The sequence below is a fragment of the Erigeron canadensis genome, chromosome 1 (assembly GCF_010389155.1).
Source record: "Erigeron canadensis isolate Cc75 chromosome 1, C_canadensis_v1, whole genome shotgun sequence".
NCBI classification, from domain to species: Eukaryota; Viridiplantae; Streptophyta; class Magnoliopsida; order Asterales; family Asteraceae; genus Erigeron; species Erigeron canadensis.
The window spans coordinates 21,910,660-21,925,386 of record NC_057761.1 but is presented as its reverse complement, the minus strand read 5'-3'; the positions used below and the strand labels follow the sequence as shown (position 1 = coordinate 21,925,386).

Below are 14,727 nucleotides of genomic sequence, written 5' to 3'. Positions count from 1 at the left end.
AAAGAAAAAATAAATGGTTGAGATTTGGAAGAGAGAAATGAAAATGAGTAGATGAAAAATTGAAAAGTTTTAAAAAATTAGAGGAAACAAATGGTTTATAATATAAGGATAACGCCAATACGCAATCCCACGGGGCATGGATATAGACCAGCATTACATAGCCCTGCATAAAGGGAAAAAAAAGGGGGGGTTAACGAGTATGCTTCTAGTAGCATACTTCCACCAGATTTTATATTTAAACATGTGATTTTTATGTGGGGAAGTTTGTAAGGGGAAACATGCTTCCTCCAGGCTTCTAGCAGCATATTGATTTTTTCCCAAAAAAAAAAAAAAAATCACTCCCAGAAAACTGGCTTAATAAAACATGAATAAAGGGAATGATTTTCAAAGAAAGTCTGTACTCTATAAACTCTGTACCATACTAAGATATTTTAGTAAATATGGTAAAACAAAAGGCCAGGGTCCAATTGGATCGTAGGATGTATGCAGATATGTACACGCCTAATATGGGCTTTAAGACAATTTTGTTTTGTTATTCGTATTAAACGATAAGCATAACATTCACATGCTTTAAGCATATATTGTATTTCACAGAAGTCGATTAAGAGCAAAACTTGAAAGGAACTTATTCCACTCAGTTTCTGTTAACGTAACTGGGTCGTCGATTTGATAATAAATAAAAGCACAAACTCATAACCCTTGATTTTGATAGTACGCCCCCTGACACTTCGACTGATTAGAAGGACATGCTTTTATGCGCAAACTACCCTTTCATTATATTAAGCATACAGTCAAACGAATAAAAAATTACGAAGTGAGCTGATCCAGGGGCAAAACTAAGCTATGGCAACACAAAACAAGTAACATGATAAATATTTGGAGATTAATTAACCTCATCTTTCGTATTATAAAGTTCTGAATCTGGACTTGGAATGCTAGTATTACCTGGGGCAAAATTGACCTATATTACACATCTTCTGCTAAGTGTAAACTTGATCCGTCAATGGAAACCCAGAAACACAATTTACTACATAACCTCGGGATTTCCTTCAAAGTATGGCACGATCCAAGAATACCGCTTGCAAGAAAGCTGCTTGTGCATTTTTTTCTCTGCCAAGTTCTACGGAAAATATTTAGTTAGCCTATCAGCAGTCTCTGCTGCTCTTTTATTGGTTGGCTCTAGAACAAGTGCATATTTGAAATCTGCAGCAAAAAGATAATGCAGAATGGAAAACTAGTCAGCAAAGCAGGTGGTAGATCATCATGTAGTGTTAAGCCCAACACTTATAAGGTTCATGAACTATTAGTTGCTAGTTAGAAGAAGTATTGCATGCGCTTACGTTTCTTCAATGTAGTACTCAGTAATAATGAAGATGTTTACGTGTTTGACAAGCTATAATTATGTACAAGGAATTTTAATTGATTAAATCAACATTTCTGTGAAAGAACAAAAAAACAGGCCAAGTGTTTCATGAAATGGGAATTTGTTCTCCAATTAGGTCAAAAGCAGGAATATGTAATACACGTTATTTTACCTTTGAAATGCAACATTTTTTAATCAATTAAGTCACTGATAAATAATCAGAAGCAGAATAAAGTGCTCACATATTGCTTAGTACTAAAGTGATTTAAGTGACGTGAGCATGCTTCGCCTTTAAAAAAAGCTAGATTAAATTGGTTGGAAATAAAGATCTCATAGAATTTCAACTGTTAAAAACTACGGCTAAAATAGTAAAATTTGATAAACATCTACCTTCAATTGCCTCTTTATAGTATCCAAGCATCTCTCGTGCGGTGCCTCTCCGTAAGTAAGCTTTCACATTCTGTAAGACGTGGTCAAAGTAAACAATTCCATCTTAATTTATATCAACAGCTATGAAAACTTAAAATATATACTGAATGTTTAGGTAAATAAATGTGGTGTCATGAAGCTTGGTCACCAGTTAAAACGGGATATTTTTAAGTCATGGTAAAGGCAACCAGCAAATGCACTCGCCTTTTTATTATGCTTACATATAATTAAAATGTTCAATTATGACAACTAAACTATTAGCATCTTTATATATTCTAAAATGCTAAATGAAGCTCTTAGGGCTTCACTTAACGTGCAAAAAAAGGTTGTACGTTTCCATATCAAAAGCCCACCCCCTGATTTTTATAGTAAGTGTACAACTATTTAATGCACCTTAACGAAAGCCCTTAGGGCTTTGTTTAGCAAAACCCTTCTAATATAGTACAACAGCTAAACTATTAGCAACTTTAGATTTTTTATCAAACAATGTATATTTCTATGCAACTAATAATAAGCTTTAAGCGACTCTTAACCTGACATCTTTTATTGAACCCATTTAGTGTGTCTGGAATAAAGCATAATCACAAATCGACCAATTCATAACTATGTGGGTTCAAATGACTGATTGTTTTTACTCCAATGATACATGAAAGTATTCCGCAACTATGCTTCAACGAGTATTATCTTTACAGAGCACAGACAAAAGAAAGCTACCTTCTTATCAAGATCAATCGCTTTGGTACTATCGGCTTCAGCTTGAATGAAACTGAATGCAACGGGACACAAATAAAACATGTCAATTATGAATATATTTAATGACTAGAGTTTGCAAAGATATAACAATACCTTCTCAGCTCCAAGTATGCTGCCGCTCGATTATTATAATATGCTGCATTGTTGCCGTTGAGTTTAATGGCATCCGTATAGAACCCGATGGCCTTCTGCCAATTTTTTGATTTGAATGCAATGTTGCCCTATTCAAGGAGATTTGGTTGAAAAATATCAATAAGAAACAGTGTACGAGGGCATTTTGAATATACAGATAACTACAAAAGATACAGTAACAGTTATGTAAGATGTGGTGACTGGATTTTGTAATGTAAATTATTTTGCTTCATTCAATTCAACTGTTTAAAACTTTATATAATAAATATGTATCAAACAAGTCATATTTTATTCAGAACTAAAATATACAAGTCAGTCCAACTATCCATTATGAACACTTAACAAACAGTTCAAAATCAAGTCCAAACAGAAGCATTGAGAAATTTACCGGTATAGATTTTTGTCCAAAATTTCAATACCGAGATTTTCGGTGAAATTTACCGAAATCTCACAGAAATCAGTCAAACTTTGGTCCAAATTTCAGTGGTATACCAGTTCTTCAGATTTTTTTTATTTTTTATTAAATTATTGAAGTATTAACACTAATCTATCAAATATTGACACTTTTAAGCTTTACTTTGATATTTAGATTGAGTATTAACTTAATATAATTGCTATTTGTGTGTATTATTGCAGTCTTTTTGGTACATATATAGTCATATATAATATTTTTCATAATATTAAGATTACCAAAATACCACCGAAATACCACTAAATAACCGATATTTCAAATACCAGTCCTTGATCGAAACACCGAAATTTTGGTCCTTAACTACTTAGCTACTACATAGCAAGTTTCAGTACTAAATACTTAAAAGAAAGTTACCTTCTCTTTAGCGATGTCAGCAGAGGCTTCCTTGGTGACAACATCATCAGACAATTTGGACTTCCCAGCTTCATCGGCCTTCTTTAGGAGAGATGCATGCATAGTCTGTAGGGTATCTAGTAGAAAAAGATCACCCCCGTGTCTTGCTATCAACGACACCGAAACAGGGTAGTTTTGATACAGTCCCAAAGGTATTGTGACCTACATTGAGGTGTCAAATGAAGTAAATTAGCAGATCGAGCTCATCAAACTAAACAATCCAAAGAAAGCAAAACAAAAGGCCACAAAACAAAACACCAAAACATAGAATCTTGAAACAAGAGAAGAGAGCACAAGCCAGACTATGTGGTGCCTACTAGATTGGTAAATCTGAAGGCAAGCCAATATAACATGTCACAAAAAAGACCACCAAAATAGGATCTTGGAACAGGAGTAGAGAGTAGAAAGCAGGGCTATATATGGTGTCTACTAAATTATATTAAATACTAGTTTAGGATTAGAACATAATTTCAGGTAGTGATGTATCGGTGGTCAGGAAAGTTGGATAACAGGTCCAAAAGGGTTAAATCTTGGTATGGGTCGAAACATGATGACCTGGTTCGGTTGACCTGAAACAATTATTATCCTAAACGTTTAAAAACCTTATAGGCAGTTGGTGTGTCAAAATGAATACAAAGCATTACATCATTTCAATATATATATATATATAATTTTTATGACAAAATGATTTACAAGGTTTTATGCAATAAAAGTACACTCTTGTCAACTTTTAATGTTTTTTCTCTTTTGCTATTTTTCAGTTTACCCATTTGACCCATAATAGATGAAAACATTACCCAAATCACCTTTCGTAAGTACACGAGTTGAGATTGTGACTCTGGCAGAATGGGGGATTGAGAAAATTTTGGTACAGGTTGAAACATGCTTTGGTTACTGAAAACGCTTTATTATATACCTGATTTTAAGATCATTCAAGTATTAAATTTAAGGGCAATTTTTTTTTATTACAATGATACTCCAATTGTCGAATTAGAACAATTTAGTAGGTTGTATGAGTCAAGAACACTATCTGAGCAACTTTCATCTTGTTCGACCCATATCACCTGTTTCCTTTTTTACATGATGTTTTCTACTCTTCCCATCTTATCCAGTAGAAACTAATTCAACATAAATCAACCTATTCAAAAGTGGGTCAAAACTGCCAATTCAATCAAAATACAGCACAAGAACACGTTCTTTTATGCGTTATGCATGGGTTTGTGCTTGTGTTTTGCATGTGAGTGAGAGTGACGGAGGGAGGGAGGGGGAAAAGAAAGGATGTGTTTATATGTGTGTGTGTATATATATGAGAGAGAGAGAGAGAGAGATTGAGAGATTTTGACCTGACAGCAACCTGACATGCTTGCTAAACCCATGAGGGAAAATTCACTCATAAGATAGTCTTCTGATGAAAGCTCTTTCGACCCAACTTTGGGAGGAGGACTAGAAAACGTAGGGATTACAAGCACTCCGTCATCCTACACAAATTATCATCCAATTTATAGCAGAAACAGACCATGGATATTATATCAATAGCGACGATCAAAAGATCAATTAATATAAATCAATCAACATTTAGGCTACTCTAGCCATTCAAGAAAAAACAAATATAACAAAATATAATTTGGGCTGCTAAATATAAAAGATCAAACAAGATAACACCTTTAAAAGGGCATTTAGTGCCGATCTCAGCTCGCTTTTAACAGAACGGAAATTTTCAACATCTTTCTCTGATAATTCCAGCCTCTCGTGTACCTGAGCTGAGATAAGAGGATCTAAAGCTGGCTTCGTAGAGCTAATCCATTCAAAGTGATTATAGCTAAACTCATGCCTGCATTGAGGATTTTATGCTTATTAGAAAAAAAAATTCGATTTTTCTTGATTTGTATGTGTCCTACCGGTTAAGTTTCATCTTAGAAAAATGCAAGTTAGATTCAATTTTGGCGGTAAAATCCAATCTAGCTTGACTCATTCTTGTAAATTTTTTATAACCTATTTTTGTGTTCTTGCATCACGTTTATCATTCTTCCTCAATTATTTATATATATATTTTCATATCTGCTAGTTACTGGAATGCAAACTAATGTATAAATATACATCCAGCTTTTATCGTTTAATGTCATCATAGAACATTCACTAAAAACAAATGAAACAAAGTTTCTGTAATTAAGCTATTTTATGCTAATCCGCTTGCTGATTTTAGCAGACAGCTTTATGTGGATAAAAAAGCACATAACTTTTATGTTTGGAAATCTAACTCTACAAACTCAGCATAAAATGTTACAGCGGCAATTCTGCAACATTTACTTAGGGTAACATTTAACCTCTAATGAGGTTGAATGCGTAAAAAGATTATAGCTTAATAATAAATTATCAATAAGATCAAAACTAGCTCTAAGTGTCATTTCATGCATACAATCTCCTAAAAAGCCGTTCTTTCACAATATTGAATACTAATGACATTTCCTGATTATATTTGCCACACTATTTGCAAGTAAAACATTAAAGTGTTAACAGTCAACGCGGCTCATATCCAATTAATAACTAGGCCTAACACCAGAATATACAGAGCATTAATAAATAAAGATATTCATTTATTATAAACTTGTTTGAGAGTTAAATTTACCTTCTTAGTAACTGCATAATGTTAGCAAGCGACCTTAGAGAAGAAAACTTGACATCACCATTTGACTTATTAGAATCAAGTGCTTTCAAGCTTGGAACTTTCAAAGCAATGTAATCACCAAGATTTCGATGCTTCAAAACTTGCTCTGCAAAAACCACGATTTAATAGATGTACAAAGGAACAAGAAAGATAAATGAGTAACTTAACGGTATGGGGTTGACCAAAATTATTTTTTTAAAGCTTTGTAAAGAACTCGTGTGTTGAGTATAACAAACAAATGTATTGTTACAATGATAAAATGATTCAATAGGTCGTACACATTATATCTACACTTTGGGCAACTTTCTGGCCCTTCACTTAAAAGCTAAAATGATACCCACTTGACCTGTTACTCTGTTAGAGATCAAACGATCTCTAACAGAGTAACAGGTCAAGTGGGTATCATTTTAGCTTTTAAGTGAAGGGCCAGAAAGTTGCCCAAAGTGTAGATATAATGTGTACGACCTATTGAATCATTTATATATATATATATATATATATATAAAAGTAACACTCCGGTAAGAACACTCTTAAAATAAGAACGGTGAACACTTAAAAACATCATTTTGATGCATTAAAAGTCCATAAAACTAACATAGTGCATAACTAATTATCATTATTTAAGTGTTTAACAACACATTGATCCGTCAAAATAGAAAAAATCACATTTTTTGTTGGATGCATCATTTTGATGAATGTGCATCCAAGATGGATGCACAAAAAAAATCATGATTTTCTTGATTTTGACAGACCAATGTGTTGTTAAACACTTAAATAATGATAAATAATGATAGTTATACACTGTTAGTTTTATAAACTTTTAAAGCATCAAAATGTAGTTTTTAAGTGTTCTCACCGTGTTCTTATTTTAAGACTCTTCTTATTTGATTGTCCCCCTATATATATATATATATATATGCGAAAAGTGAATATAAGGTTGTCCGGCACCTAAGCTTAGGTGTGGAACCCCTCACATACACTTTTTTTAATATTTCTTGATTAATGAATAAATGCTTGGGCCCCCATGAATTTTATGGATTAAAAAAACAATATGTGAGTATTCCACACCTAAGCTTAGGTACCTAACAGCCTTATATTCCCATCCCTTATATATATATATATATATAGGGTAACACTCCAGTGAGAACAGTCTTAAAATAAGAACGGTGAGAACACTTAAAAAACATCATTTTGATGCATTAAAAGTCCATAAAACTAACATAGTGCTTAACTAATTATCATTATTTAAGTGTATAACAACACATTGGCCTGTCAAAATCAAGAAAATCATGTTTTTTGTTTTGTGCATCCATCTTGGATGCATATTCTTCAAAATAATGCATCCACCAAAAAACGTGATTTTTTTGATTTTGACGGATCAATGTGTTGTTAAACACTTATATAATGATAATTAGTTAAGCACTATGTTAGTTTTATGGACTTTTAATGCATCAAAATGTAGTTTTTAAGTGTTCTCATTTGTTCTCATTTTAATTCCATTCTCATTTGAAAGCCACCCTATATATATATATATATATATATTTGCAGTTAATGTAATAAAAAGAAAAATAAACATACTTCCAAATAGATTCTCAGTTGATCTAATCACCACCTGGGTCAACCGATCAACAGGAATTTTTGATAACTGAAAACAGTCATCAGCAATGATAATATTCCTAGGGTTACGTTGGATTGCAAGTGGCACTTGTAGCAGAACTTGTCCAACACGACGTAATATACTGGGATCCGTGGCAAACCATCCTGAAAAATAAATTACATAAGGGAGTTAATACTTAAGATGAAGATGATTAATTTTGCTACCTTAGAAGCCAATGGCGAGTTAACCTTAAATGAAGCTTCACATAAAAAAAAATAAAGGTGACAACATGAAACGCCTGGTCGGGTCACCAAGTACTTTTGTATAGGTTGAACCAAAATACTTTATTCTATAAAAATCTTACATTTCAAATAAAGACTACTTAGGAGGTCCTAAATAAACGTACTTGCAGAGACTTTCAACATGTTTTCTTTCAATCTTTTTTTATTACCCAGTCAACCTATTATTAGAGATAGATATAACCCACAGACTTGTTCATATAGGTCTGGATTGCCACTTCTACAAAAACAGTACCCTAAAACTGAACTACAACAAGTTGATACGCTCTTAGAAGATTTCAACTTTCAATTGAGAAGAATAATTTGTCATCTACTTTCCCAGAAATACATTGACAAGATGTCGCAGCAGTATATGATTTCTTTACACATAAAATCCTCGTGCCTATATTTTGAAATTACAAAGTCAACTTAATATTATGGTAATTAGTCACATATATAATAGTATTAACTAAAAAAAGGCGGTGGCCACCCAAGATTCACAATAGTAATAAAACACTATTTATCGTTGGAACTGATGTACATATAGCCACAAAAAACAAATTCAACATTACATTAGAGTGCACTTTGCAAGAAATATATTATTGTCATTATATCCACCAACGTATAAATCATTTTGAGGAACAAATAATCACAAGTGACATCCAGACACATATCAATTAGAAAATTGAAATTTTAATTTAATTTCGAAGAATATGAAAATATACAAGAATGTGACTCTGATCATGAAACACTAGAGAACCTGTAAAGGGTATATCATTATTGCAAGCATGTAAAATTAAAAGCTGACTGGAGTTCATACCAACTGTGTCAAAACTTGTTGAGACCGGAATGATCCCCAAATGAGAAACGGCACCATGCGATGGCCGAAATCCAAGGATGCCACAATGTCCAGCAGGTTGCCTCACCCCACCAACAGTATCAACACCTGTTTCAGATTGTCAGCATCAAGCAGTAAATATATCTTTTAGGAGACGATACGATCCCAGGTGCTAAAGAAAGATATATCCACGACGATACATACCCAAAGAAAAATCAACAAGTTTGGCAGCAACAGCTACAGCAGCGCCACTGCATGATCCTCCCGGTATCCTTGAATCAGCAACAGGATTGGTCGGTGTACCATAATGTCTATTTTCTCCAGTAATACTGTACAACACATTCCACGATAGTACGATACACAATATTTTATGGGCAAAAATAAAACAAAGTTAAACTAATATCTAGTGGTGGCAATTTTGACCTGCTTATTTATGAATGGTTAGAGTCGGCTATATTTTATTTTTACAGGTAGCATAAAGTGTATTTTTAAACATAACATCATAACTCATTTTATTTTAATATCTTGATTATTACTGAAATAATGTAGCTTCTGTAATCGTACTTGACACACAAATTATATAATTAAGAATACAAATTCAGTAGAAGTGTTTTAAGTAAACCCGTGAAGCCTTGTCCCTGTATTGACGCGCACCAAAAAAATGCTCATTACAACTTTTGATAATCTAGAAGCTAGATGGTGTCACGTGGAAAAGAAGTCCATGATGCAATGGAGTTATTAAATAATTAAATTCAAAAAAAAAAAAAGAGCATATAGCTCAAAATCACCAACCCAAATGACATTTCATCCACAACAGTTTTTCCAACACATGTTGCTCCGCCGTCTACAAGTACTGAAACAACAGGAGATGTCTGTGAAGCAGCTTCATGTGTCCTTTCCCAGTCTGGACAGCCAAACCCAGTTACATACCCATTGATATCAAATCTGCAAAGCATTAATATAACTCTGTTTGTCATACAAATATATTTCAAATGTGGCCAGTAAAGAAAAAATAAGAAGTTATCAATATCTCAAAATATAAAGGAGTCAAAACTCAAAAACTTATAAAACTGTTAAATGGGTTCTCTCCTTTCTAAAAGAATTGTTCTTAAATGTCAGACTTGAACACATTTAACTTCCAACAAGTTATAGCTAGAATTTTCTTCTAGAAAACTGCCTGCAACTAAAAGCACCCTATGTTTTTACCAACAAAACTTAACGTACTCATATCCATCTTCAAATATATAAAAAAACTAGAATACTAATCAAACAGCATCATAGCCAGAAACCCAACTAACAAACAAACAAAGCATAGAGTTAAATTCCAAAACTTTAATAAAGTTCCAGTGCAACTGAATATCAAGCTTAATACCCGTTTTCTCACAAGCCTAGAATAAAATAAAAAAAACCCAAATAAGATTAAGCTTTGATACAATGCAAATATATTCTTTCTTGCGCCTAACAAACGTTTCACTAATTTAACCGTAAGAAAAGGGAAAAAATCATTTAGCCATTCACACAAACAACTAGGGTTGTAAACGAACCAAACGTTTACTTAACCGTTCACACGAACAAACAATTTTTTTTTAATATACAAACATGTTCAAAACTTCATGTTCAGCTATCCATTAATCAACTGTTTATTAACCTAAACAAGAGAACATGAATTCGTTCGTTTCGTCACTGAAACACTTGGTGGGCATACAAAATAACACAGCAATAGGTCAGAAAAAAACTATATACATATGAAAAAAAAAAAAAAAAATCTCCTAACTATCTTACAAAAAAAACAATATTAAAAAGAAACTCATTCAAGCATTGTCACAAACACCTGGTGGGCATAAAAAAAAATCACAAAAATAAAAAAGAGAGACAGGGGGGCAAAGGGCATACATGTCAGAAACAGCAAAAGTGAGGCCAGTGAGGGGATGGGGGGCCTTAGGAGGGGCAGGCTGGGGCGGAGGAAGAAGTTCGAATTTATGAATAAATGCTCCAAAATCAGGTTTAATAGTTTTCTTGAATTTTTTGGCCATTAACATAATTCCGGCTAAACTTAAACCAAACAACACCCATAGATTAGGTGCTGATGATGATGCCATCTATTTCTGTCTAGGAATATATATTTGTATAGATATAGATATATGGGATAGGTTTTTATTATTTATTAGTTGGTTGGTTTGTTCAAGAAAGAATTTTGATAAGAGGATAATACTGGGATGGAAGTAAGGAAGGTGAGTTGAACGAGAAAAAGACCTACAAGTTCAAGACTTTCCGACCCGACTTATTAAAGGGAGAGCCCATATTTGGTTAACCATTTTCATCAAACTAATAACATTACTTTGCTCCGTTTTTAATTATTTGTAGTTATCAGGAGCAATAAATTATTTATTTTATCTAACAACGATAAGTACATGGTTTTTTTTTTAAACATTACGATAAATATGTTATTAATATTAATAGTTTAATACATGTATAATATACAGATTGATTATATATATGTTGTTTTATAAATTTTAATTAAAAAAATAAAAATTGAACATACTTAATTACATGCATTGTAAACGTATCTATAAACATATTACGTATCTATCAAAATCTTTTATTTCTTTTGCATTGATAATGGTATCACCTAATTTAAAATTATGATGGTAAAACTTAGCACATGATACAACATAGTCTCTATAAATAAATATCTCGAAAAACTCTCGAGCAAGTTGAGCACATAGTCCAAACAAAATATAGGGAACACCTAACCGATAGCATAAAACACACTGGTAGGTTCTAGCATTCATAGTTTGTCCCAAACCTGAAATCGGAACCACCCTAAGCTAGTTTGAAATGTAATCTTCCATTTGGAATTTCCATAATGCCAACTGTCGAGAAGATGGTGAAAAGGTGGAATCAACCGTTTGCGTAACACGAGTGAAATATATAGCTGTCAGTTTCTTCATGATTTTGGGAGTAGTGATTTCAATTCGATTACTCAAAAGGTCAATCGCCATTTTCGCATTAAAGGCGCATAAGGCATCATTAAAAGCAGGCTTAGAGAATGTCGAAGCAACTTAGTCTACAAGCCATCAGAATGGAGTCAAGATGCAAGGAATGCATAGTTCAAGACATCACCTGCGGAGTAAACACCAAGGCCCCTAAATGCAAAGGGTAAGGTGGCAAGCCTTCACTACCAATCACCAAACCCAGGTCTATAAGCAATGACAATATGTTCCAATTAAAGACAAACGAAGTGCCTCATCAAAATACCCCTGAGCACGCTCAAAGAACCGAGGGGAACACTAGTATGCTCGCCCAATAACTTAACACCATGTTAAGGTCTTGCAATATTAGGTGGGAAAACACCGAAAAGTCTACTCCAGGGTCCTCATTTGGCCAAAAAACCTCAGTTTTGTCAACATTGAAGTACAACCCGCTACAGGTCCATCCACCGTAAGGAGCTCTAGAACTTTCCCTACGACTAGAGTATCTCCAATATCGTTCACATACCAAGCTTGAAGAGAAAGGCTAAAGGAATCTCCAATCTTGTATACCATAGGATGTAGCACTAAAGAAAAAAGTAAAGGTCTGAGCATGTCTCCCTGCTGCATACCTTGGTGCGACTACAAGGTCTGTTGCCCAGAATAAGATACTCTATAGAATATTATATACAAAATTAATTTTTATACATCATAAAATAAAAATAACAATGAATAACGAATGCATAAAATACTTAATATTAGAGTTGCTAGGCTAGAAGCAATTCGTTTGATTTTAGCTTTTGCATCATTTAAGGGTTTCAAGGTTTTTCAACTTGACGTAAAGAGTGCTTTTCTTTATGGTGAGGTCCAAGAACAAGTGTATGTTGATCCACCGCCAGGGTTTGCTGATCCAAAATATCCAATAGGGTTTATCGATTAGATAAGGCTTTGTATGGATTGCATCAGGCACCTAGGGCTTGGTATGAGAAACTGTCAAAGCACCTTTTGGAGAATGGTTTTGAAAAAGGGCAGATTCATAGCACTTTATTCATTAAGTGGAAGAATAAGGATTTTTTGCTAGTTCAGGTATATGTAGATGACATTATTTTTGGTTCATCTGACATGAGCATGTGCAAGGATTTTGAAAGGATGATGAAAAGTAAGTTTGAAATTAGTGCAATGGGAGAATTAAGTTTCTTCTTGGGATTGCAAGTTGATCAGAGAAACGACGGCATTTTCATCCATTAGACAAAGTATGTGTATAATATCATAGAAAGGTTTAAGATGACGGATGCAAAATCAATGGCTACCCATTTACCAGTCAATCATCAACTTGAAGCTGTAGTAGATAGTGATGAGCCCGTAGATTCTACTCTTTATAGAGCGATGATAGGTTCTCTTATGTATCTAACGGCTTCCCGCCCTGACATTATGTTTGTTGTTTGTATTTGTTCTAGACTTCAGGCTGATCCACATGTATCACACCTATCAGCAGTGAAGCGAATCTTTCGTTACCTCAAAGGACGACCAAAACTGGGCATTTGGTATCCTTCGGAGGGTAATTTGGATTTTGTAGCTTATTTTGATGCTGACTATGGAGGCTGTAATCTGACCAGAAAGTCTACTTCTGGAGGTTGTCAATTTTTAGGAGGAAGGATCGTGTCCTGGCAGTGCAAGAAGCACACGTTGGTTGCTAATTCGACTTGTGAAGCTGAGTATGTTGCTGCTGGCAATTGTTGTTCTCAGGTTTCCTGGATTCAACAGCAATTGCGGGATTACGGTTTGAATTTCATTAACATTCCTATTATGGATGATAATGAATCCACGATCTCGATCACTAATAACCCGGTTAAGCATCGTAAGACTAAACATATTAAAATCAGACACCATTCTATTCGTGATTGTGCTGAAAAACGTTTGATTCATATGGTTAAAGTTCATTCTGATCATAACTATTCTGATCTTTATACTAAGGCTTTTGACAGATCACGTTTTGACTTTTTGCTTCAAGTGAACGGAATGAGGAATCCCGAGTAACGGATCTTGTATAAGAAACATGTATAGTATGTGTCGTTATTTTTTGTTATTTACTTACTTTCTATCATTATTTAAAAAAAAAAAACAACGAGAGTCGCTACTGTTTGTGAAAACAAGATGAAGAATTTTTTTAACGGCTGGTTTGCACCTTAAGTATTAAATTAAAATTGACTTAACCAGGACTTCATCATATGATGTATCGGTAGGCACAAAGCACCAATGTTCTCACTTAATTAATACCCTTTTATTTTACCAATGTACTTGTGGGGAACGTGCTAGATGTATGGCCTTGAATGCCTGCTCATCAATTGAGACTAGTCCTTAATTCTTACGAAATAGATTGCGTTTGGTTTTCATAATGAATGGGTACGTGGGCCATCCGAGGTGTACTCTCCTATGTCCTCTAATGCTTCATGATATAGATGACCTCGACTCGTGCAAGCCTTCTGGAGAGGTGTTGGGTTTCACTCAAAGGAACATTGTCATAGTTATGTCTCTCTGCGAGGTGTGATGCCTCGACCTATTCACCTCTGTCTTTGACAACCAACATTGCTTTAACTCTCAACAAAAGTTAGTGTGCTACTCTCACCTTGATTAGCGTTTTGTGCTTTAGTTATTAAGGATGTCTTCTGTAGCAAGGATCTAATAGTGATATACTCTTTTAATATGGAAATTTGAACTCATCCCTAGATTGTAAGGGTATATCTGGTTGTGGGACACACAAGTGTGCAAATAATAAATTGGTCATTAGTAAGTTACCTTGGTTACATGGGTAGATCCTTGGCCCGGGTATATTGAAAG

At 34.0% G+C, this 14,727-nt stretch overlaps 2 protein-coding genes across 2 annotated transcripts; one reads left to right on the top strand and one right to left on the bottom strand.

The window, feature by feature from the left end:
• Positions 1-861: 861 nt before the first annotated feature.
• On the bottom strand, positions 862-11,054 carry LOC122584938 (translocon at the outer membrane of chloroplasts 64). The gene is made up of 13 exons (XM_043757022.1): positions 10,814-11,054; positions 9,713-9,865; positions 9,125-9,249; positions 8,903-9,028; positions 7,786-7,968; positions 6,169-6,313; positions 5,205-5,373; positions 4,886-5,020; positions 3,504-3,704; positions 2,639-2,766; positions 2,507-2,558; positions 1,754-1,823; positions 862-1,203 (listed from the first exon to the last, which is right to left on the bottom strand). The coding sequence occupies exons 1-13, from the start codon at positions 11,017-11,019 to the stop codon at positions 1,121-1,123; spliced, it is 1,776 nt and encodes a 591-aa protein (XP_043612957.1). The 5' UTR covers positions 11,020-11,054; the 3' UTR covers positions 862-1,120.
• A 2,119-nt stretch (positions 11,055-13,173) lies between these two features.
• Positions 13,174-13,926, top strand: LOC122587130 (secreted RxLR effector protein 161-like). The gene has a single exon (XM_043759221.1). It carries the CDS (start codon positions 13,174-13,176, stop codon positions 13,924-13,926), a length of 753 nt encoding a protein of 250 aa, XP_043615156.1.
• The last annotated feature ends 801 nt before the right edge of the window (positions 13,927-14,727 follow it).

Coding starts and splice junctions, on each gene's coding strand:
- LOC122584938 (XM_043757022.1), bottom strand. CDS start 11,019: ATGGCATCATCATCAGCACCTAATCTATGGGTGTTGTTTGGTTTAAGT. Junction 9,029..9,124: donor ACTTGTTGATTTTTCTTTGG/GTATGTATCGTC, acceptor AATCTGAAACAG/GTGTTGATACTGTTGGTGGG. Junction 1,824..2,506: donor CGATTGATCTTGATAAGAAG/GTAGCTTTCTTT, acceptor CACGTCTTACAG/AATGTGAAAGCTTACTTACG.
- LOC122587130 (XM_043759221.1), top strand. CDS start 13,174: ATGACGGATGCAAAATCAATGGCTACCCATTTACCAGTCAATCATCAA.